This window comes from Tauraco erythrolophus, chromosome 15 (assembly GCF_009769465.1).
Source record: "Tauraco erythrolophus isolate bTauEry1 chromosome 15, bTauEry1.pri, whole genome shotgun sequence".
NCBI lineage: Eukaryota > Metazoa > Chordata > Aves > Musophagiformes > Musophagidae > Tauraco > Tauraco erythrolophus.
The window spans coordinates 18605221-18630046 of NC_141479.1; the positions used below are offsets into that span (position 1 = coordinate 18605221).

Below are 24826 nucleotides of genomic sequence, written 5' to 3' on the forward strand. Positions count from 1 at the left end.
TCATCAGAGCTGAAGACCAGTGAAGCATTTCAGAAAGTTTCGGGGCTAAATTAAGCTATAAAAATAAAAGAACATGGAATAAATTCTCTTTTGATGTGTCACTATGTAGTAGACCCTTGTTGATCCTTTAGGAAATACATTAGAACTGTTTGACTACTCAGAAGAGACTATTACTGTGTTAATTTACCTAATTTGAGGCTCATTGACTAAACCTTTCTTCATTGACAATTAATGCAGAGAGATGGTCTAAAGTGTTGAGTTACAGAGATTAGTTTGAGAGAGCGGAAACAGGTAATTGGAAACAACTTTTTCAGATCAGGCTGCCCTTGGCATATCTTTCCATTATATACATGTCTGCAAACTATTTTTCCACCTGAATGGTGGAAACCATTCAGATGTTTCCTTTTTTCTATATATGAAGTATATATCTTGCCATTATTGGCAAAGTAGAAAGAACAACTTAGAGAAGCTGCTAAACGTCTGTGATCTGGGATGTGCTAATCCATTTAGATGTTGTTACCAGGAAGATCAGCTGTCTGAATTATAAAAGTATCTGCCATCCTCTTGGAAAAAACAACTGGGCATAATGTGAAATTCGATAAAGCTGACTGTAGACAAAATCAGCAAAAACTCATTTAGTTCAGAATAACGGGAAAAGATAAACAGTGCTTCGTTACCTTCGGTGCTCGTACATCATTGTAACCACTAAGGCTGGGCAAAGAATACAGGGAGGAAATGAAAGCAAAGCACTAACTGTGAATACTTCTGTGATCTATTCAGCCAATGAGATGTCAAAAATCAACCTTCCTAATTTAACAGATACAACCTCTTGTGATGATTTTGAAGCAGATTGATAAACTCGCTTTTACTGACATATATGGCCAACGTTCAGTAGGTGGTGAGCCATGTAGGTGGCATTACCAGCACCCAAACCTTTTATAATCAGCACTGAAATGTGTTATCTCTGGCTTAGCAAACAGAATCAAGAAAGTCTAAAATGTTTACTGGAGAAGAATATGTTGAGGAAGGAGAGATGTGCTCCGTGGAAGGTAGTTCAGCTCCATGGTCAAACAGACAGATTCCAGTTGCAGGTTCATTGACTGTATGAAAGGCTGCCAGAGATAGAGAAAGAAGTTAGAATTAAATTTAGCAGCAGAATGTAAACAAATAAATCAATAAATCTGAAAGTGACTGTGCAGGAACAGAAACAGGACACTTAACAGTTTACTATCATGGCATGCTATGTGCTGGAAAAATGGAATGTCAGACGCTTTGTACCATAACACAGCGCTTCACAGCAAAGGCTCTTGGCAATGGGGTTTTTGCAGCTCTGCAGTCTGAATGTTTTTCTTATGATTTGCAGTACAGTCATCTAAATTTTATAAAGCAGACACAAATACATCTTAACTAGTTCTCTTTATCTAACTTCTACAGACTAACCTTGAAAAAGAGAATAGAATTGCATCTTATGAGGGTGTGGCAAATAAAGTATATAAAATATACTGATATTGTTTCAAATTTCAAAGAGGAGAGCAATTTATTTAAAGAATAAGCAAATTTTTCAGAAAGAGAAAGTCCATTAGGAAAATCTTGCTTTCGAATTATCAAATTATCAAATTTTTCTCTTCATTGACACTTAGATCCCAAGCACTCTTACCTCCCTTCTTGGATGGAGCTTTGAAGGTCTCCTGGCTGCAGCTCACCACTTGAAAACAGCCAGTGTAAACAGGATGAGATGTCATCCCACGAATGCTGACAGAGCCAGAAACTTGGGCAGCAGTATGCTGCATGGCCTCCAGTCCAGCTCCTAAAGTCCTCTGTACAAGTGCTCTTGTAAATCCTTGTTTTGTTGCTTTAAAATAGAGAAATCTGGTTGGTTACATCTGTAGTAGACTGCTGTAAGCTTGAGTGATCCTTGACTTCTAAGACCTTTTCCTACTCATTTGTAGGAACAGATATGTTAAGCAATAATAACAAAGAAAAATTTGTGTGTGTGTGATATATACCTGACATTTACACTGACCTTTATTTCTTATACCTAAATAAGTTAGTTTTCTTGTCACCGATGCGTTTTAGATCTTGGATTTTTGTTGTTGGTCCGATTAGTTATGGGCTCTTTGTGCCCCGGTTGCTTCTTGAATCCTTCTAGGAGATAAAATTTGTTAAACTCTTGCCACTTCCTACATGCTGGTTGGAGTTATTTTCAAACATTTATTTGCTAGGAGCTACTTAAAAGTGCAAAGCCATTTTTCATCTTTCTTACGTAAGTGTCTGTGGTTTTTCTGGTGCAGCATAGAGCCTAAAAATTCTGCCACAGTTTATGTCTTAATCCTTTGTTTCAGTCTTAGTTCCTCTCTTTTTGATTTTCTTTAATTTAATATTTTTGTGATTAAACTTGATTGCTCTGGTGAATCCTGATATCTTCTTTCTCTCCCCCACTCTCCCTCTCTTTTTGAGGGGCTCAACATGTGTTCTCTTGTGATATGGGAAGATTTTAATTAGTATTTATATGATCATCTGTAATACTTTTGGTCTGAGTGAAGTACTCATGGCTTCATTCAAAAAGCTATATTGCTCCACAGGTTTGAGGGATGTCCTTTACTTCTCATTTTTTCACTGAGGTTATTTTTGGAGTGGACATTCTAATTTCAAAACACATAGATAATATTTAACAGGAAGTATCCTTCAGAAGTAATTTTAATTCTATTTTTGAGAGATCCTTAGAAATATGCAGAAAATTATTTTCAGTTGTGGTTGTGTCTATACAGTTCTAGAGTAGTGCTTAATGGGGGGGGGAAATGAGACACTGAGGGGATGATCAGGTTTTCAAAGTTCTTTCAAAGAGGTTTTGATTTTAATAGGATATATTACCCAGTCTTGTAAGGCACTTTGAAAAATCACACTGAGCACATGTTGGTAGCTTAATAAACTCTGTAAATCTAATTTTACCACACTTGCTCAGCAAGAGATAGAATTTAACTATCAGTCCTGGATTCGGAGATCAAAAAACCTAGATTCAAGCTTGATTTAAATTTTGTCTGGTGTACACCTTTGGTGAAGTCATTTCATCTCTGTTTCTTCTCCCATCTTTTGCCTATCTTATTTATGTAATTGATTTTCTTTTGAAACACTCTGCTATATTGCGTCAGTTCTATCATAATTGATCAGGACGGTTACGATCAGTTGGAGTACCTCATGCCTCCTTTATGTCCACCTCTAAAACAGGGATGGTGATTTTGAGCCTTTTGGAAAGTTCTTCTATTTCTTGCATTTCGGTAGTCCAGAGGTGCAGCAGGGTTTGCACGTGCACCCAGCACCCATGGGGAAGCTCTGCCAGGCTGGCTGGACCTTCGAGCAGCTACCTGCTGCCCACCCTGATGTGCCCAGCTGCACAGCATGGTTGAGGTTTCCCAAGCAATAGAAGAGAGTCGTGTGGTAACACCAGCATCTTCCACTCTCTGCTCCCAATTCCTTTGTTCACTGTGGCTTTTGCGTAACTCACCAGTTAAACCCAGTTTTCTTCTGCGCAACCTGACTGTTCCGAGTGCAGTGTCCCTAGAAATTGTCATTTTATCAGAGGGACTGGATTTTATGAGGGGTGGACCTAGTGCCTAAGATGGACTGAAGCTTTGAAAAATCGCTAGTTACTAGCGTTTGATTTTATATAGGAAACTAAATATTCTGTGAGAGTCAGAAGGAATTTGGCATGTGTAAAGAATTGCTTCTTACAAATATTTAAATATTAAAAGTATGAAATCTTAAAATAATAGTCACAGGAACTCACAGGAGTAAATCTTGTCTGCTCCAAACTGACAACAAATACCTGAAAATAGCACTTACTGCTTGATGAGCACCTTTGCTGTTAATGTTTAAAATTTATCCTCTGGAGTAAGTGGCAAAAAATATGAGATTAAGTTATCCATTTCGTGGGTTTATTTTTTCTGTTGACACACAAGAAACTTGTACAAAATCCCAAATTATTTATTTTATTTTTTAATGAGATGAAAACATCAAAATAATTTTTGAAGTTGGGTTTAGTGTTGTTCTGCAGAAAAGGCAGAGTTCACTTTGCTGTCAGCTTTTTGAGTCTGTATCTAATATTTTCTTTTTTCTGAGGTTTATGCTGTCATTTTCTGTAATTTTTATCTGTTTTCCTGCTCTGTGATCTTGTTCACCAGAAAGAGACCGTTTTTACTCATGGCAGAGACAAATTTTCAGGACTTAAGTCCTACAAGAAAACAACGCCTTTTTAGCAATATTGTATTCAGAGACACACAGCTGTGAAGAAAATACATTTACTGTGACACTAATAGCATTATATACATTCAATTAGATAGTGAATTCATAATTGCTTAGTTTAGTGTTATGGAGGAATTTAATATATTAAAATGAAAATATTAAATGTATAGCGTTTTAGCTTCATTTTGCAGCAATGAGTGTATTTCACTGGTGGCATGTTCTAGGCATGTGCTGTAAAGTGAACTGCAAATCAAGAGGCATGCTGGTGGCAGAACACAGACTGTAGTACTGTCCAGGATAAAGAACCTGGAAAATGCCAGTGCTCATGGTTTGTTTTCATAATCACACTGAGTAATCTCCTTTCTCCTGGATGTAGTAGCTTTTCTGGATTGCCAGTCCCAGGTTGCTTGGAGAGATGGACAATTTCTATATGATCTCAAGCCAACAGGAGATGCAGGTGCAATGAGCTTTTGGAGGTTGGCCTTTACTGAATGTAAACTGGCGAAGACAATGTTCTTGTGCTTCCCATTTCAAGGGAAGGATGAACAGTAAGATATTCACATTAGAAAGATTTACTGCACAAAAATTAATGTGGAAAATATACAGAAAATTATTATTTAATTAAGGCAACTTTTTTGACTTGGGCTGGTTTTGTTTAAAGAAAAAACATTTGAAATAACATGGGAATTTTGGGATAACTTATAGCCATGTATAGATTAGCCCCTCTGTTGACAAGTTCAAATGCAACTTTAGCTTTGAAAAGGTAAAGATTCTGATTAGTAAAAAGTATACAAACTATGAAAATGCATCTTGTTACTTCTGTTTCTCCTTCTCTGCCTCTTCTTTCTCTTAAAAAGAAAGAAAAGAGTTGTTAGACTTGACAGGTCTATTTAGGAATGATCTCATGAAAGCTTCTGCTGGGAAGGATGCAGTTGCAGGGACCAGTCAGAATTGTGCTAGGTGGGCATGAGACAGCTCCTGCCTCCAGTGTGCTACCAGACAGCCTCCTGTTAGGCCATGGGACAACAGTCAGGTTAGTTCTGTAGAGTATTCCTGAATTTGACTCAGCTTAGGCAAGGCCTTCTAGGAAAGGTTAACGGAATCATCATCATTTCCTCTTTTCTCATGTTATCTTTTTCTAATATTTCGCTTTTATGGCTTATCTCTCCATTCCTTGACCCCTCCTCATTCTCAAAATCCACCCAATTTTGCTCTCAAATGACGTTTAGCCTCAGACATAAATTACGGCACAATTGATTTCATTACATGCGTTTTATCTTGCTCTTCCATTGATCTATGGTCTTGTTACCAAGCGTCAGACCAGTGATTCCAGTTTGTTTTGCTCTTACTTCCTTAATGTAGAGTTCTGTACCAGTGTGAGTGCATAAATTAAATCCCCTTTCTTCCAAGTCTAGTAGGGTAAGTAAATATACATTCATACTGTTGCTGGTGTTTTTTGCTTAATTAGGCTTAAGTTCCAGCAAGTATAAAAAAGTTAGATCGTATATAGAGTTAAACATTTATTCCTTGGTACTTGCTTGGAATAACTTGCTATGTTACACTTCACAAACGAGAATATTATGACAATAACATTGACCTTTCAGTCTACTTATGTGACTAATGATTAAAAATATTAAGACCGCTACTTTTAAATCTAGTGAGAAAAGAACATCTTTGACTGTTTAAAATATTAAATTATTCTTCTTTTTCACAAAACTTCTATTAATGTGCCTACAAAGCCTTGCATCTGACGTGATCAAAGATGATGAAGTGACTCTCACCTAATGAAGAATTTATCCTTTGTCGTTCTTTGGGAGATAGAAGTCTTGTGGTTTTTGACATTTTTGTTTAATTAATGCACACAGTTCAGAGGTAGTTGTGCTAAGAAAATAGGAACTATGAAATAACTGCAGGGTAATTCTAGGATTGGGAGATAAGTCTGTGCAAACTCTTATTTTAGCGAGGTCTTTGCTAAAGCTCTTCAATCTTTCACCTGTTTCAGAGGTGCAGAACAGTTCTAGTTTGATGGGTCGTTGCAAAGTATACGGTGATAATCTAGGAGACTGCTCCTTAAAGGTAGTTTGGGGAATGTCCTGCTCACATGAGCCTTATTTTTAATTTAGCTTTCCCTTCTTTATCTGGATTTCAGTGATTCAGACTTGCTGAGTAGAATTGGATAACAATGCCACCATAGAAATCACCTGATATTGTAAAATCTAATGCTTAATTTGAGAATGCATGAAGGTGAGCAGTATTTAAATCATGTATCGTATACGCAGAAAGACCCCTATACTTGTTCTGAAATAAAATGCTCTTTTGTGTATAGGTTTTGATCTTTAATCTTCTTTTGTTAACTGAGGTTAAAAAAATGGCAAAAAGAATGAAATTATTTGAGTGATTTGGAATGTTTTCTCACTGTTAATTCCTACAGTATTACTTTCTGCAATTTGTAGAGCATACACAGTTACAGTCTCTGTATTGCCCAACTTAACCATGGTTTACAGAGAAAAATTCAAGCATGCACAGAAGACTCAGTTGCCGTTTTAATTAGTTTTCTTAGTGAAATCTATAGACACCTGAAATTCTTTAAAGGCTTTATACAGATTAATGTTTTTAAATGAAACTTGTATTTTCTGTGATAGGAACTTCAGTGTTTTTGTATAGTAGGGCAGGCATATATATATTTATGCTGGGACTAGTCATTTGTACTGTAGTGCTTTTCAATGAATTACGTCACTTTTCAAACGATTTCTTTGTGAAGAAAGGCATGAGACAACTAGTGTTTGAAGGTTGATTAAAAAATAAAGGTTGTTTTGCAAATGCCCGAGAAAAGAAACACTTGAACGCTTGAAGTGAGGATGACTTTGTGATGGTTAGATGATGATTAGAAAGATCTAGTAGGAACTTAAATCAGTCTTTGCATTTCTAAATCTAAAGTCTTTGCAGACATTGCATAGATACTTATTAGGAGAAGAATAAATCGGAAGGCCTGTTGCAGTTGTATAGTATGTAAAATGTTTACAGCTTCGGGTAAAAGAACGTCTGCATTCAGGAAACCCTCTAATAATCTACATTTTCTTCCAAGAGTGTTTTTCCAACAAAACACATTAGAAATAAAACATATCTAATATGTTTTTATATATGATCTTATCGCAGCCTTCCAGTACCTAAAGGGGGCCTACAGGAAAGCTGGAGAGGGACTTTTTACAAGGGCGTGCAGTGATAGGACAAGGGGCAATGGCTTTAAACTGAAAGAGGGGAGATTTAGATTGGATATAAGGAAGAAATTTTTCACTAAGAGGGTGGTGAGGCACTGGAACAGGTTGCCCGGAGAAGTTGTGGATGCCCCATCCCTGGAAGTGTTCAAGGCCAGGTTGGATGAGGCTTTGGGCAACCTGGTGTAGTGGCGGGTTTCCCTGCCCATGGCAGGGGGGTTGGAACTAGATGATCTTTGAGGTCCCTTCCAACCCAAACCATTCTATGATAATAAGGCAGACACTAGTTTTAAAATAGATAGACACTGCTTCTTCACCTCTGGGCTCCCATGAGTATGAAAATGTGCAGAAGAATCCAGTGATGTCTGTAATCTCCAAGGTAGTGCTCTAGGCTTTGCAACGTCCGTGTACTGAACATTGACTGAAAGGAGACGTTCAGTGTTTTCGTACTGCAGCAATCCTTTCAGAATGGACCTTTGTATTTCATTGTGAGGGTATTGCAAAACGACACGCGAATAAAATGTTGCGTGACTATTGCTGGATAAGAAACCAATAAAATTAGAATAATAAATTGCGTTGTTTTTTTTTTTTTTAAAGGAATCAGAATTCTATTTTTAAAATTGATGCATTAGCAAGATAAAGCCTCTGTCAGATGCTCACAGGAGTACTTAGAATGGCTGATTAATCCTTTCCCACCTAGGCTCTAACTCTGAATGTCACACTAAGTTCTCCCAGTGCAGGTAATGGTGCCATTTTTGCCATCATCTGTACATCCTTGCTGAGGTAATCGATATCCTGTCAAGCAGTTTGAGATAAAATTATCCATACCTGTTAGGAGCAGTGTGTTTTGGTTTGATATCCTCTCCCTCCATCTTCTCTTGTGCTGTATAAAAATTAGCTAATATTTTATTCATATTCTTAATAGCAGGAAAATTTAATTGTACTTAATTTCTACGTGTCTAAATTATTATCTTCTCTGAGTTGTTTTAGGTAATTGAATCAAGTTTTTATTAAAACTTTTCACTATAAAGAGAATTTCTTTACTACTCTTTATGACCCAGAGTGGCCAAGTGGTTTTCCTCTGACCAGAAAATGCCCACATGAACGATCTGTGGGTCTGGCTCCTCCTTTCCTGCCAGTTCGCACTTGGGAATGGGTGACAATGAACCGAACGGGTGTTCTGGATAACAATTCCATCAAGCCGGGAATAAAGCAAGCCCCGTGTGCTGGGGCGGCTGCGGAACCAGCGGGAACCGGCCAGAACTGGTACTGGGCAGCCCTGACCTGCCTCTCGGCAGCAGAACCGGTGGGAACCAGCCGGAACTGGTGCTGGGCAGCCCTGACCTGCCTCTCAGCAGTGGAACCGGCCGGAACTGGCACTGGGCAGCCCTGACCTGCCTCTCAGCAGTGGAACCGGTGGGAACCGGCTGGAACTGGCACTGGGCAGCCCTGACCTGCCTCTCAGCAGCCCCTCACTGCTGACACCCAGCGCACCTCTGTGCTGCTGACCACAGGGGCCCTGTGCTTATGGAAAGCTGCTGGTTTCACATACAAAAATACTGATTTTTTTTTTTTTTTCTTCTGTGCGGAGCTGGGTACAAGGAACATGCGGAAAAAACGTCTGTTGAAATAAGTGGAAGAATTCTCCGAGAAACATTCTTATCAGCAGCAAATTGGAAATGAAAATTAGAAGGCAGTTAATGACTAAATAACCTGTATTAGACTTTGAAGATAATTAAGTACTAAAAGATATTCCAGATTTACTTATGAAAATCTTGAAATTTATGATGTAATTTTGTGCGGGCCATTGGCTGGCTGCAAAGTAAAACTAGACGTTTATATGCAGAGAAGGAAGGTGGCTATCCAGAATCGCTTCACCCAAAGCAATAAATGAATGAAAACAACCGTTCTGTGAAGAGAAACCTTTGAAATTACTTTAAGTAATGGTAAGGATGAGGTTGATTGTCTTCTCCTGTAAATGTTGTTGCTGACTGCAGCGCGGAAGGGAATTGAGACTCTATAAAATAAAGCGGAGTGCTTAAAATGGGATTGTGCATCTTTGAATAAACTTCCTAAACTTCTGGTAAAATCGTTGTATTTGGGGTGACAAGAAAGATCCTCGCTTTAGATACAGTGAGGGAAATTGAATGAGTAGTCAAGAAGTCCCTTTTGAGAAGGAAGAGTATTGAATTAAGAGTTTGTCTAGACAAACGGGCTAAAATCTGTTGTTTTTTTTTCAGTTTTATATTTCTTTTCCCTGTTTTATTGGTATCCTTAATTTTCTCAGCTCTATTAGAAGCACTCGCTGAAGCCTGCTTTGTTATCCTGCCATGGAGACTCGTGTTGGGAGCTGTAATAGTTCTGATAAACCCTTTGGTTATCCTTTGTAGTTTGCATGTATACTTTTGTCAAAAATGAAATTGGGATGTAACCTCAAGTGTTCCTGAAAACATGATTGGCTAGATTACGATTAACATAACTTCACCGTTATGAAGATAATTCTATGACTTCTAAGTTGGAACATTGAAAGCATAGTCAATCTTATGAGGTTCTCACATCATAAATAACTGCAGAGTGGTTTTTGTTGAGTTTTTTGGTCAGTTTGTCCAAAACTGTCCATATGCTTACCACTTTTCCTTAGAGTTATGTTGTTCTAATCAGGTAGGAACTTAGATGCTTTCTGAATGTTCAATTACAGCCTCTTGCTATCCAAAGAATGAATGCAGTATCTTTCATAAATCAGTCAAGTTTTACGGGAAAACTAGATAGGCTTTCCTGTCTTTTTTCTTTATTGAAGGACTGAAATCTCACTCTTCTGATAGGCACAATCTAATTTTCCATCTGGTTTTATTTACAGCCTGTTCAAAGTAATTTGTTTCTTTGTGCCAATATTGTCTTTTACTTGAATGCTTCTTTCTCTTGCATGTGTTGTGGTTTTTTTAAGTAATAATTTACTTTTGTTGCTTGTTTGTTTCTTCTTTGCTTTGTTACTTTTTTGTTTGTGGGTGGATTTTTTGTTTGTTTGTTTATGGATTTTTTTTGTGGAGTTTTTTGGTTGGGCAGGATAAGATATAAGGCAGCTTCTTTCACAAACTAGACATGTAAAGATAGATGGTCATAATTTCGGTGCTGCAGGCTTTCATTTTGAAAATATTGTAGAAGAGTGGATTTAAAAGGAGCTGGTGAGTTAACCCGTAATTCTTAGTATAAGCCTGGAAATTATTGTACAAAGACTAATAAAATAAAGTCCTCTGTCATCTTAATAAAATGAAGCAGAGATCAGGAAATCATTCCTACGGACCTGTCATGCCAGCTTTTTGGCCAGCTGGTCTCAGATGCAGCAGACTTGCCAATGATAAAGTAAATCTATTTCAGTCATTAATAACAATCTCCTATTCTCTTCCTCAATCTGTGCAAGTCTGAGGAAAAAAAAAAACACCACAAAACACAACGTTAGATCAGCCTTTGCTTTAGATGACTTATAATTTTGATAAAGCAGCTAAAGTAGTTTTTTAAATTTAGCAAAGGCTTTGTTCTTTCCAGTGAGCAGTATAGTCACTTAATATTGAGAGACAGATTAAAAGCAAATTATCTTGAATTTGAAAATGAATTTGCTGGGTTTTCACAGAGAAATATTTCTATTCTTCCATTTCCCAAAGCAATTAACAGAGTTTTGGTGAGTCAACATTTCGTAAGATAAATCTTTTTGTCAGCAATTTCCAACTCTATCTAGAACTGTATCTAGCTTTAATGCAGTTCAGTAATAAGACTGCATTTTCCTTCCTGGTCGCCATCACATCATATGCAATCCTAAGATTACTACTGTGACTTTAGAGTCCAGTGTTAAACAAGCCCTGGAAGTCAAAGGTGTGTGTGCTGCCATGAAGCTTCAGCTGTGCCAATGCCACATGAATCAGTTGCCTTCACGTCACAGCGTTTGTTTGCTTTTAAACGGTTAAGCCATAAATCTATTAAAAAGTAAGGCTAGGGAAAGGCTTGCAAGAACAATTGCTGGGGAAGTGAGGTTAATCAGCAAGTAGGTGTTAAAATGGGCTGTGACACTGTTTACAAATAGTGTATGTGAGTAGATAGTTTACTCATAGCAAATACTCCTACTCACACCCAGTACATTGAATTATAAAAATGGAATGCGTTTATGAGCATAACAAAATGCAGAGAGATGTGATAATAAGCCATCCGTTTTATTAACGAACTGGAATTCTGACCTAATTCTTTCCCAGTAGGACATATCACTAACTCACAAATAACTTACAGGTATAAGACATGGCAATGAAGAATAAATTAACAGAATAAACAAAATGCTCAGACACTTCCAATCCCTGCTGCTACCGCTTTCTCAGGGAAAGACTGGAAGAGAGTGATATTAACATCCATGCTCAGGTTCATTTTCTGGCTGGCTTAACTCCATTAAAGAGTAGAGTCTGGGGACTGGTAGGGTAGGTGAAAATTATAGCTATGCCTCTGGTGTGTTTATTGCTGTATGTTACTGATGTCGTGGTGAGGGGAGACAACTGCAGGTATGGCATGCAGTTGCAATCTCAATTGATATTTTCTGTTATCTAACAAGTTTTGGTGTGGTTTGCCCTAATGACTAATTAAGTTTTGGTATCTCATTGTGACCTTCCCTTGCAAGTCAATCGGAGGGTTGAGATAAACAATATGATTTTTCCAGTTTTCAGGAGTAAAGGAAATCTAAATAAATCTTCAGCTGCATAAGTTGGTTTTATGTTCCACAGGTGCTTTCATACATTGAGGGGGGTGTGTGTGTGTATATATATATACCTGCTTATATAAGACTGCGTATGTTGTTCTGTCCTTCCATACCTTATTAGAAAAAGCTGGAGAACTGTGAAAATTATCTTTGTGCCATCATCATTGAGGAAACGTATCTAACGTGTCTAATGGATTCTTGCTGAGCATTAGGATATGTGCCAATTACACTGTGATAGTTCTATACGTGTCCACTGTAAATATGCTTGAAAAAAGTAAAGAAACAAATTCTCACCAAATCTTCACATGATCAGCATCAAATTTACAGGGGGTCTTTTTTTTTCTTATGCTCAACGTTTCATTCTTCAGGGACCGTGACATTTTTGAGCTGCCAAGGGGTATCTTGATTTGAATGTACATCTGTCTGTCTCTTTGCTTAGAATTAAAATCTGCTCTGAGCCTAGTCCCAAATTATGGGCTGCAAGTGGTATCCTTGGCAGCGTCTGGTTACAGCAGCACTCATCTGAGCTATACTTTTCTTATCCTTTGCTCACTGTGGCAGTAAACTAATGAATTTACTCCTCTCTTTTTGTTTGTACAGCTTGAAGTTGAGGTCATAGATACAAGTGGGAAAACCATTGACGGTCCAGTCCGCCTAGATATTTCTGTTATTGATCAAAACGATAACAGGCCAATGTTCAAAGAAGGACCCTATATTGGTCATGTCATGGAGGGATCCCCTACAGGTAAGGCCGTGCCAATCATATCTCTATAAATAACACCTGCAGAAATTCTGTGTTCATAAATGCATTATTATCATGTTGTACAACTTTTCTTGTTGATTTTGTGGCTCACTGAATCCTTGCCATGCATAAAGAGGTGGGAGCTGCCCTTTAGGACAGCAGGTAATTATTTTTGAAAAACAGTCAAGTCTGCAGTAAAAAAGAAAGGAAAAGAAAAAAAAAAGTAAAATAACATGGTTTGGAATGAAAGCTTCAATTTAGGTTTACATTTTTTATTCGTATCTAGAATCAATGAAGACAACCCCTAGGTTATGATTAAGATTCAGCCCAAATAACACGTACAATTTCTGTTCAGAGTGGGAATTCTACCTTTTTCTCTGTAAGAATAGTTATGGGAAGGGTCATTTTTATTTGTTGATGTAGCATGAGGCTAGGCTAATAATACGAATAAATGGAGAGTGTGTTATGAATATGCTAATATTGTAGGGCAGTTTGAAATACCAAACAATTTTACTTGTGTAAACGCAAATACAACAGTTGTAACAAAATAAAAACACACTTTGAGAATTCAAGTTCATAATGAAAACATTCCAATTAAATTCACTGATGATGTTATCTTATGATTAAATTCTATAAGAACAAGATATTGTTCCAAATTTCAGTTTGTATACAAACAACCATCCTAGCTAAACTCTTCCTCAAGATGAAGACTGAATTAGTTTTCTTCGACTGTTGTCCTCAGCTGTTGTGCATTATTTTATGAGTAGCTGTTGCATTACACTCCACAGGGATCTCAACTACATTTGTAAGTGGTAATCGTGTGATCATATTATGTCATGGAATTAACCTGGACCTTGGAGTAAGAAATCTAAACCAGCAGAAGTCTCTATCAAAATCGATGCAGTTACAGTGATTTGAGATTAGAGCTGTGGGTTATGTATTTGTATGTCTTTCTATACGTCATCGAAACAAGGCCTTATCCTCCTTATACAGTTGAAGCTGTGAGTGAGGATAGACATAAGGTTTTGGCATACTGAAATATTTTGAAAGGAAAGCTGGAATCGAGTACATTCTTATGAATATTTAGTATTCCTTGAAGCTTAATGTGGTGACATATGCTTTGTTGACTCTGAACAACGATAGATATTACCTTTCGCTTCCTTGTGTTGTATATTGATAGGACTAGAAATTATTTGTCCTTGTTTTATTATTTATGTAGTTTCTAGAAATCATGTAACCTTTTTGGTGACTTTTACGCTTTCATGCGTGGTTGCCATTGTTTGAAAAGCTGTAGGTGTGAAATGCATTCTGAGCTGCTCCTTCATCAGGTTAAAAACAGTGTTCAGGTAAATGTTTAACTCACTTGTGATAAGCATGTAATGAACTAACTGACGATCTTTCCAAACAAGAAATGTGTTTTGTATTTCTGAATATAGCTGGCGATTGGAACACTCACTCTCTTCCGTTGTGGGTCTCTGGTACATTCTTAATTAATTCCAGACATTGATCGCTTATTCAGAATTCAAAAGAAACTTCCTTAGAATGTTCCGCTTCCCATTCACCCTGTGTGGTAACAAGAGTTTCGTAATTAACTACGAGTATATTAACAAGAGTTTTGTAATTAACTAAGAATATATCGCCACAATGTCGGAGATGTCTTTGCACAATCAGTCAAGAGCTTGTAGCAGAACATGATGGTCTACTGGGATCAAGGGAACAAATTTACTGCATTTTCATTTAAACCACAGCAGCATCTTGTCATGCCCATTTAAATGCGTTCCTAGACCACGGATTAGGATGGTGTAGTTTTAGTAGATGGGCAGTCCCTACATCCAGTATTTCCGTAAAAGAAAGCGGTGCCAAACGGCTCAGAAACTGCAATGTTTAAGCTTTGATCGTGCTGGTAGTGTATGAGCTCTGGATATGAGCTGCGAGTTCCTGTAAGTCTTTCAGTGGTCTCACCTCCCTCTGTCAAAGCAGAAGTTTACACCTCTTTTGTACCACGGGCCCTTCTAAAACAATATTTAATGTTTAGCTTTGAGTGTTAATTCCAGGCTATGGGACAATAGGGCAATATTTAACTGTTAACTGCTATACGTTCTCTCTTTACTCAAACTCCACACCGTTTCTTTACTAAGGATTTTTTTTTTTTTTTTAAACCTGGCAGTTCCCTATTTTTCTTAATCGATAAACTATCCTTGCTTTTCCTTTTTTCCACTCCTTTTATTGAAGTTTATACTTCTGATTCATCAGCCATGTTTCTCAGTCCAACTTCCAGCAGACTCTTCTGTAATAGTTTTAATCCATTTTCTTTTGCTGCACTTTGATATTTATCCATGTAGCATTTGGCATTTTTGATTGTCTTACCTGTTAGTCGAAGTTTGAATAATCTTTCTCAGCTTTGTCTTTTTCTTATCCTCTCCCTCTTTCTCCCAGATATTCATCCCATTAAACTTCATAACCTCATTTTCCTGGTGTCAAGAACACCAATACTTGGAAAATTATCTTGTGCAAAAGTGAACCTGTAGAATCAGTGTTTGACAGAATCTGTCACAGTTCTCTATGCAGATGGCATCCAGTCAACCAAGATTTCATGTTGTTTACATCTGTTTTCCATAGTTCTTCAAATTTTATGGCATGTATCTTAAAATTATTCATCAGGTTCTGCTGTCTGGCTGCTTCCAATCAATAGTTGCACTGCACAGCTTGATATAAATCTTTATGTGCATGTGTTTGCATGTATGATTCCTGATTCCTTCTTACTGTAGTAAAATTGTGTTGTAGGAGTTCTTTTTTGAAGTTCCACAAGAAAGGCTTTTCATTGTAGGTACAACCTTATTTGCTATCACAGCCACCACCGTCCTCAGTCAAGCTCTGAATTCAAACCCATTCAGGGAAAGAGTTTTCTGCTGAAAAATAAATAACACTCATATAGGTATCTTGGATGTGTCTTCATGATAGTTGGGTCAAAGTGTAAATGTCCATGGATTCCAGTAATTTAGTGATGAGAGATGTATAATTATATAGGAGAAGATATAGATATACTGGACTGTGGAACTTGCCTGAGGATTTTGAGGCCTTGATAAGGGGGATTCAGATAATACTGTTATCTAAGCTATTGGTTGCTGGGTTCCTCTGTGTTTTCCTGTGTGGTCATAATTTTAGCAGTCTCAAACCCAATGGAATTTTCTAGTGGCTTTCCACTTATTGATTCTATTGATCAGAAATATCAAAGATTTACTAATAAATAAGTCTTGGAGAGAGTTAGCATGACAAATTTAGGTGTATAAATCTTAATACTCAAGTGGATGTTTATATTGGACCTCCTTGATGTTGCTGGAAGATACATGTTCCAGATTTTTATTGTTTTCCAGAGTGACTTTTTTCCTTAATGATTTGAAAGTTTAGTTCCTTAAGTAGGAACAGACAAAACTTACAGGATTACTGTGAACTGATGTGCCAAGCCTCTTTTAAGGACCCTCCTTTCTCTGTCGTTTGAGATAGTTACAAATAGAAGAGAACAAAAGAAAACATGGAGATAGTGTGCAATTTTTGTATTTATTTAATCTCTCTATGAATAATTAAATAATCTTTTGTACATAGTCCAGGGGGATGTGTTTTGGGGGTATTTTAATACATTTTCTGTGTTGCTAAGGCCATTTACCTTTTTCAGTGTGATTTTTTTTTTTTTTTTTTTTTCCAGCTCACAGTAAACACCACTGGTTATTTAGACATCTACAATTTTCATTACTTTAGTAATACTAGAGAGGCAAATGTCTGGGCATAATTACTGAGAATACAAACTTTTATATGCATTCCATGAATAAATATTAATCTGAATTTCAAGCTAAGGCTTGCCACAGCTTATAATGAATGATAAAAATATGCGAATGGTCGGTGATATACTAATGTATTTCTTTCCTGATATATCTTTCCTGGAGAGATTTCAGTTAGTTACAGTTAATTAGCTGTTTTCATGGAAACAGCCGAGTCAAATTCTAACAAAGGTACACTCAAATTTATGCTTAAAGTGACCATAGATGTTTTCAGATTTCTACTAGGAAGTCTTTTCCTGGACAAACTGCAAACTTGGATGCTATTTATTCAAAATAAAAAAAAAAAAAAAAAAAAAAAAAGGAACAAAAAAAGAAAGGAAGGAAAAAAATATAAAAGAACAGTAGGGATATAGTTTGCATTTTTTACTTTATAAAGCCTCTAATTTCTGCCTGAGACTGAAGTTAGCATATATACACCAAGAAAATAATAGTTGAACCTGATCCAGTGACACGTATGGCAGTTTTTCTACTGACTGTAATGGCTTTTGTGTTAACTGCACTGCTGATTTCTCACGTTTTTGTTTTCTAAGTTATGAGCCATTTTATTTTCTATAGATCTCTGGTCTATCCAGCTGCCAACTCTAGGATTTAGGATCTGTATCCTGCTGCAGATTTACCTCAGTACATTAATGAGAGTGACTGTAATCTTATGGATTACATAGGCAGACATAAACATTTGGATGTCTCATTCTTTAAAGGTTGGAAAGTGAGGGCTGGTTAAATGAACTTGACAGCCATTTAATTTCACTTGCTGGAGGCATTTAACAGAGATTATTTTAAACGTATTTGACATTCTGTGACTTGTAACAATATGCTGCAAGCCCAGTGGGGTAAAATCTTAACTGCAGCGTTTGGGAGAATTGCTCTAGAATTTCATGTAAAAAAAGTAAATTGTTTTCCATGATGCCCAATAGCCTGAACACATTGCATTCCAGCCAAGGAGCCCCAAACCAGGACTGATAGATGTCTGTAAATAATTGCTAGAAGTAAAGGGACATTTGAAGACATTTAGAGAGGAAACAGAAGGAATTAAGAGTAGCTTAGAGTGTTGTTCAGTATCATAAAATGGTAAAAACAGATAAAGCATGGGGAAGGATGTGAAGCACTAAGTATTATTAATAGCTGTGCATCCTATAATAGTGTGTGGCTATGACCCAGGTAAAGGAAAACTCTTTCTAGAGATGGTGGCTGCTCATCAAGAACAAGCTGCCAGGACAGAGAGGGTTTTTTTATACTTAACCTAACAACAACAAGATTAGTACACAAATGAATATAAATAAGATTGGATATGACGGATAGGAATAAAAATATACCAGGAAAGGTAAACTATGTGCAGACTGGCCGAGCGAAATGGCAGGGATATCTAAGGTGCCTTTGTCACCTTTGATACCTTTCAAATATGGTAGTACTTTCTGGACTGTGGGGTGGTTTTGTTACTTGTAATCCCTGTTGGTTATGGGATAAGAAGGTGTAAAATGAATAAAATTATGTTGAATTTGGTGAACTCTCCAGGCCTACTTCTTCCTTTTGATCTATAAATCCAGTACATGGAGGAAACTACAAGGGCGTCTTTAAGAGTTTTCTTTTAACCAAAAGTTTAAAATGAAAAATAAAATTAAAGAAAAGAATTTTCACAAAGACCCATCAGAAGAGAATAGTAAAGGATATAGTTTCTTTTTATCTAGGTAGAAGTAGCATCTGCCTGCATCAGTGTTAAGATGATACTTCTCCTTCGATCTCTTTTATCATAAAAGTTACTACGTTCTGCTTATACATACAGTTGCTAATTTATTTTTTTAATGCATTCGCATATATTTTAAAAATAAAGCACACTTCCTGGAAGATTAAATTGAAGGGATAATTCAGAATATCCTAAATAACACGAAAACCAAAATGGTGTTAACGTCAACACCCCATTAGAGCAAGCACTAAGCATCAGTTGATGGTCTACGTCTGAAGTAAGATGTGGATTTGCACATATTTATTGTGCTGATGATTCTTACTGTGCTAAATTTCCTCAGAGTTTTTGAGAGTTCCACAGAAAATCTACAGTCAGTTTAGTGGAATGTAACCATTGCGTAAAACTATTTCTCCAAGTATGATGCTTTGTAAGCAAAGTGGTCTGGAGCAAATGCTTGAAAAAGAGTTTGAGTGTAAATAGAGTTCATGACCATAACGAGAATAAAATATAGAATGTTTGAATAAGAATTGCAGAAAAATGTAATCAAAGTAGTATGTTTTGTTGGGTCTCAAAGTGTGCTTTTAAGTAAAGACGTATGCTTGAAATACTGCTGACACTAATGATGGTCTTAAAACAATGAAAAAATGAGTTTGAGACAGTAGCAGAAATAGTTTTCGGCTTACAGAATGCCTGTTGACATTTCTTGTAATAAGAGAATTATGATGAACTCTTTGAGGTATTCAGCTCTAAAAAAATTAATATTACCATTTGGTTAACCAAGGAAAATACAAAAATTAAGTCTTTGTTTCTTGTGATGGAAGCTTACGTATATGCAACGTAGAAATGCTTTGTATGACATGGGAATATTGATGCATTTTAATACTAGAAAGTAAAATATTGCACTTTTTTGTGAATTTTAATTATAGGAGTCTCACCAAATTATAAATTAAATCCTTAATAGCCTGCCTGCTAGACCCTGTCTTAGTCCCAATTGGATGGGCAAGATCTGCTAGCTCTAAGGAATGTATTTCTCCTGTCTTGTATTTGTTTTACTGATACGATCCAAATTACCTTTTTTTCCTCCTAAGCTAAGCAAAGGAAGTTTTCAGCCTGTTTTTTTTTTTTTAATTTGTTCTTTTTGTTTAAAAATGAACAAACAGACTTGTAAAGATATGGTTTAACTTTGTCCTGTATGTAAACCCGAGCTCTGACTAAAAGAATTGTTGAAAATTCAAGTGCTCATTACAACCTCTCTTATGGATAGTGTGTAATCAGTTTTTGAAGACCCATCAATTAATTTTCAGTTTCTGCCTATTGTCTGCTAAAGGTATGTAATGAGTGGCTCATTATTTCATATTAAAATATTCATAATTTTTTAAAAATCAGCAGTAGAAATCTTAGAAGTATATATAGATCTGGGCTGCAAAGCTGAAATGTCTTGGTAAATCCACCTCAAACTGTCTCAAAATTAAATGTTTGAACCTCAGTCTTTTTGATTCAGAGCAATGTCTCTTGCAGCAAAACTTTGATTTCAGAGGAAGCTTGAAATGTCAAATGCCACGCATTTAATTATGAAACTTATTGCTATGAGCTGTTGTGGAAAACAGGGAGTATAAATTGGTTCAAGGAATTTGATAAATCCAAGGAGAAAAATTCATAAGCGACTTGGTTATTCAGCATAATGGTACTTAATGAAACTGTAGCCTAGGAAGCCTCTGAGTTAAAGAAAACAAAAGAATATAGAAAAGTTTCTTTGGAAACACAAGCTCTTTTCACATACCTTTTCCCTAGTCCTCCACTGCTGGAGATGGGATATTAAACTTTGGGTATAACCCAGCATAGCAGTTTTTGTGTTATTCTATGTACAAATTTGTGTAGTTTTATGCATACTTAAAAAACTGTTGATGGCCAACTTTCAGCAATCTTTTCTCAGCATTAATCGTCTGCATTTCAGCAAATACGTATTCACTGCCTCAAAGTTGTTTTTTGTAGTGTAGCCTGTAGATATAATAGATATGAACTAGGTAGAAACATCTGTAATGTCAATATTTTAATTTTCAAGCAGAAGCCAGTTGGCTAATTATGCACAGCTGCTTTTTATATCCCAGTAGGAAGTTTTTCTCAAATCTGTGTGGGATAAAAAAATAACTGTATATGAATGAGTATTGTGCGTATGTGTATATATATATGTATATTTTATACATGTGTTACATATATCTATGATATTTATAGATTACAGAAATATGAACATACAGAGAGACACAAATACTTCTCTGATCCTTTAGTAGGGACTAGTGATCCTGGTATGTTCTAGTTACTGTGTATATGTACATGATGAAAACAAAAGGTATGTATCACTGTATTGTGTTATGGCAGACAAAGATGTGTATCCTGTCTGATCTGCCTGTGTTTTTTGGAGGAAGTTGAGAAGAAGAACCCATTATCCAGTAATTAACTGGTGCCAGGGTGCCGAGCCATGCAAGTGTGGTTAAATCAGTGCATTTTGAGCAAATTAAAATAATCTCATGTGTAGCAATTAGCAGTTCACTCAAACTGAGTATTTGAAACAAGCGTCTGGAAGCAGGAGTCTGCAGTTCACTCCAGGGTTGAATTATTCTTGATTTTCAGCAGAAATAGGTCAGACTCAGAAAAGGCTCCAGCTCAGCTTAGGTGCACAGGTAAAAATTACTGGCCCACTTGTGGGGACTAGAAACGATGAGCCATCCTCTTTTTCAGCCTCAGATAGAAAATTCCCTTGGACTTTCTTCTTATTAGTGCACAATGATTTGTTTGTTCACTATCCCTCCTGCTAAAATGAGCTTTCATCGGCTTTTCTGTCATTACACACGATGATATAGCAAAAATTACTCTTATGGCCAGATGACCATTAATGCCTAATGTCAAAGGTTATAAAAGCTTTATGGCCTCACTACCTCGGACATTTCATGTAGTAGAGTATTCATACTTCATGCACAGAACAGTGAAAACAATGATGGTTAGCTGGTTTTGTTCTTTTTACTTAATAGCCCAGGCTCATTAAATAAAAATAAGCATTCTCCTTAATTAAAGAACAAATGAATTTTAAAAAAACCCACACTGGAGTCCTCGCTAGGTACTGAAAAAATGAGGTCTCAAGAGAGTTTGTGTAATTCAGTATGTAATTCTTTGCCAAGGGAAATTTATGCATTAATAAATTTACTAGTGGCTTTTGCACCTGGGCTTTTGCACCTGTTTTATGCATCTACTTCTGTCCTCCCAGAAAAGAGAAGGGTGGACTTTAAAGGTTCGAGCAGTTTAGACACATGAGACAACCTCATCCATAAATCAATTAATTGAAAGATACTGTAGGGCCAGTGAAACGTTACCTGAAAACATGCATCACTGTGGGGCGTGCTGCAGAGGAGGAGGATGCCACAGCCCTCTTGATAGGCTTTATTCGTGGTATAAAACCTCGGTTTGTGTTGATGTACTTCTACACCACCATGTCTGGATATTGTCTTCACCTCACCTGTGTGCAGGCTGTATGGTGAGTTGTGCTTTCAGTCAGTGGACTGTCAGCATCCACACTGCTGTTTTTCATTCAAGCCCTCTAAAGTTCACAAAAAGGGTGATAAATCCTCTCAAGTTGCAATCATGTGCCATAAATTTATTATACGATTTGGAGACTGGCAGTAGATACAGTAGTTGAAGCCCTACACTCCCTTCCTTGTCCTCTCACTCAACTGGATGTAAATCCTGGAGTTGTGTCACCAGGTGTTATAACAACGAGACGTCGTTTCCTGTGACAGTAATGCCATGGTGTGGCCGCTACTCCAAGTGCTAAATGGAAAAAAGCCCATAAATTGTCAGTGCAGGCAGGATTTGTTTGCCTTTGTATGCAATGCCAGGATCAGTCAATAAACAGATCCATACTACTTTTACTGTGAAAGAGAAACGTGATTGAATAAAAAGCGCATCATTGCAGAAGGGCAGGATTGTTTATTCCCTTGCAGATTAATCTGATTATTTTTTCCCAATATTATTTGAAAAATATTATCAGATAGTGTCTTTAAAAAAAAAAAAAAGAGAAAATAGATGTTATTTTTCAACTGTGGGTTCGTGTTTCTCTTTGCTTTTTTCTTCCCATTTCTCCCTTTGTTTCATGCCCTCACAGTCTTTCTTTTCCCACCGTTAAATATAGTGCTTGGGGTTTAAATTGTGGTCTGTAGGGCGTCAAGTCAAAGGATAGTTGTATGTTATGTTTGGAAGGCTGAAAGCAATGGCAATAGGGAAGGAAACCTTAGTGAGAACACAGAACAGTAAAAGGTAAACAGAAGAAATAATGATAGGTAATCTGCTGGGGTTTTTTATGTCATGGTAACTTTGGGGTTTTTTATAGTAATATTCAAAATAGTTCATTTCACTTACATATGTTGAGCAAAACTTCTAGAAAATGTAACTTCTTGATTTCTTCATTCAGATTACGTCCTTTCAGTACAAAAAATGTCTGCCTTTGTATGCAGCTTTTCGTTTGCACACAGTTGCACTAAGTGTAAGCATATTTCTGTGTCACAGCTCTCCATACCTGTCCACCAATAATAGCTGAGATATTATATTTATTTTTAGAAATCAAGTCCTGTTAGTGAGCAGCACTAATGTGTGAATGTAAGCAGGAAGATATTTTTTTTTAAATGACACATTTGTACCCCAAGATTTTTCTGGTAAAGTTGAAAAGCTTATTATTGGGTTTCTTGTAGGAGAAAAAAAAAAATTGCTGTCAGCTGGTATATAAAATATGCAAAGAACGCATGACTGAGTCAGAATCACACATGAGAAATGTGATAGGTTGAAGGTGAAATCTCACAGTGGTGCAGATTTCTTACTTTCCATCCATCTTCTGCTGGTATATGTTGGAAACTCCCAGTAGAAATGTCTTTTAAATATGGATCTGAGAAAATATTAACAGATATGTATTCAAGACAGTGAGTTTTGGAATACAAATGTAGCTCACCAGTATTATGTCTAAGCGTACAGCAGTAAAACATGGTTATCAGTGTCACAATTGCTGTCAAAAGGATAGCCTGCAATTTTTACATCGTTCTGAGTTAAACTATTCTATCAAACTCTACACCTAGAAGGGGAAACAAACAAACAAACAAAACCAATGATACAAAAAGCCCTTTAAGGGTCACTTACCAGTCAAGAACTTGAGTTGTAATTCCCTTTGCTCTTTTAAGAAGCATTGTAAATTCTCCAAGGTTTAAGACATGATGGCCATTGTGTTGGCCAAAACATAGAGGGTCACTCTGAAGGTGCCTCATGGCTAAAAAACATGATTATATTCACTTGAAGTAGTTGAGTACCAGTTGGATAAGAGGGCCGCGTTCTAATTCTGGATACATTCACCAGTGGTTTACAAACGTTTTTCAGGGAAAGTGTTTTTTCAGGAAAAAAAAAAAAAGTCCAGAAGAGAGTGTGGTAGTATTTAGAAATCACTCATTTGTAGCAAGTGCTGCTGCAAAAGGGATTCTATTGAACATCAAATGTATATATTGAACAGATGCCAAAATTAAAGATATTAAACAGATTCCAGAAATAAAACATTTAAGATCATTGCATATATATATATATTTTTTTTTGTCTTTTTTCTGATTATGAATGTCTGGAATAACAGACAATGAAGGTCTATTTGAAAAATATTTTGAGAGTTCGAAATTTGGCTGTTTTACAATTACAGTAAAAGCAAAATTATCCTTGAAGAAAATTGCATCGATGAATCTAAATTAATTCAAGCTTAAAGGAATTTCCAAGCAACTGATAAGAAAACTCAAAGCGGAACAGTTTTCTTGTGAGAAAAACTGAGTAAAATTCTGGAGAAATTCACCTAATCTTTCAAAATGTTTCACTAGTAGCAGAAATGAAGCAGAGCTACATATTTTGGTACTGTAATAGCTCTAATAAATTTTCTTCACATTTTTCTGCTAAAAGCACTTGTTTTGATTCTTATTACCTTTATGTCTGTAAAACACTCTAGGTAAAGTCACAGTGTAAGAAAAGAAAGTTCGGGAATGGTTAATGTAGTCTGCAAATATATTAACTTACCTACAATATTACAATATTCTCTCATTTCTCAGTTTTTCTACTAACTAGCCCTGTCAGTATATCGAGGTTTAGTACTCACTTTCAAACAGCATTCAGAAAATAGGTATCAGCTCCCTTTTAGTTCATAATACTAAAGTCAACTCCCAAATTCTTTTCAGCAGTGATTGTTTGTAGCTAATAAAAGTAAAAAAATTCATGACTGATAATCTCACTTTTCTCGTGTAACTAATGAGTCATTTGAAATATAGATGTTTCCCTATCACTAATTTTCATTTCTCTTTGTCAAATAAAGCCTTTATT

The 24826-nt window shown here is 36.5% G+C and overlaps 1 protein-coding gene across 1 annotated transcript in view; it reads left to right on the forward strand.

The window, feature by feature from the left end:
- CDH13 (cadherin 13) overlaps nt 1-24826 on the forward strand; it is a 483658-nt gene that overhangs the window by 278891 nt on the left and 179941 nt on the right. The window contains exon 10 of the mRNA XM_086620685.1: nt 12787-12931. Within this exon, the coding sequence (XP_086476811.1) occupies nt 12787-12931 (145 nt within the window). The remainder of the gene's footprint in view (nt 1-12786; nt 12932-24826) is intronic.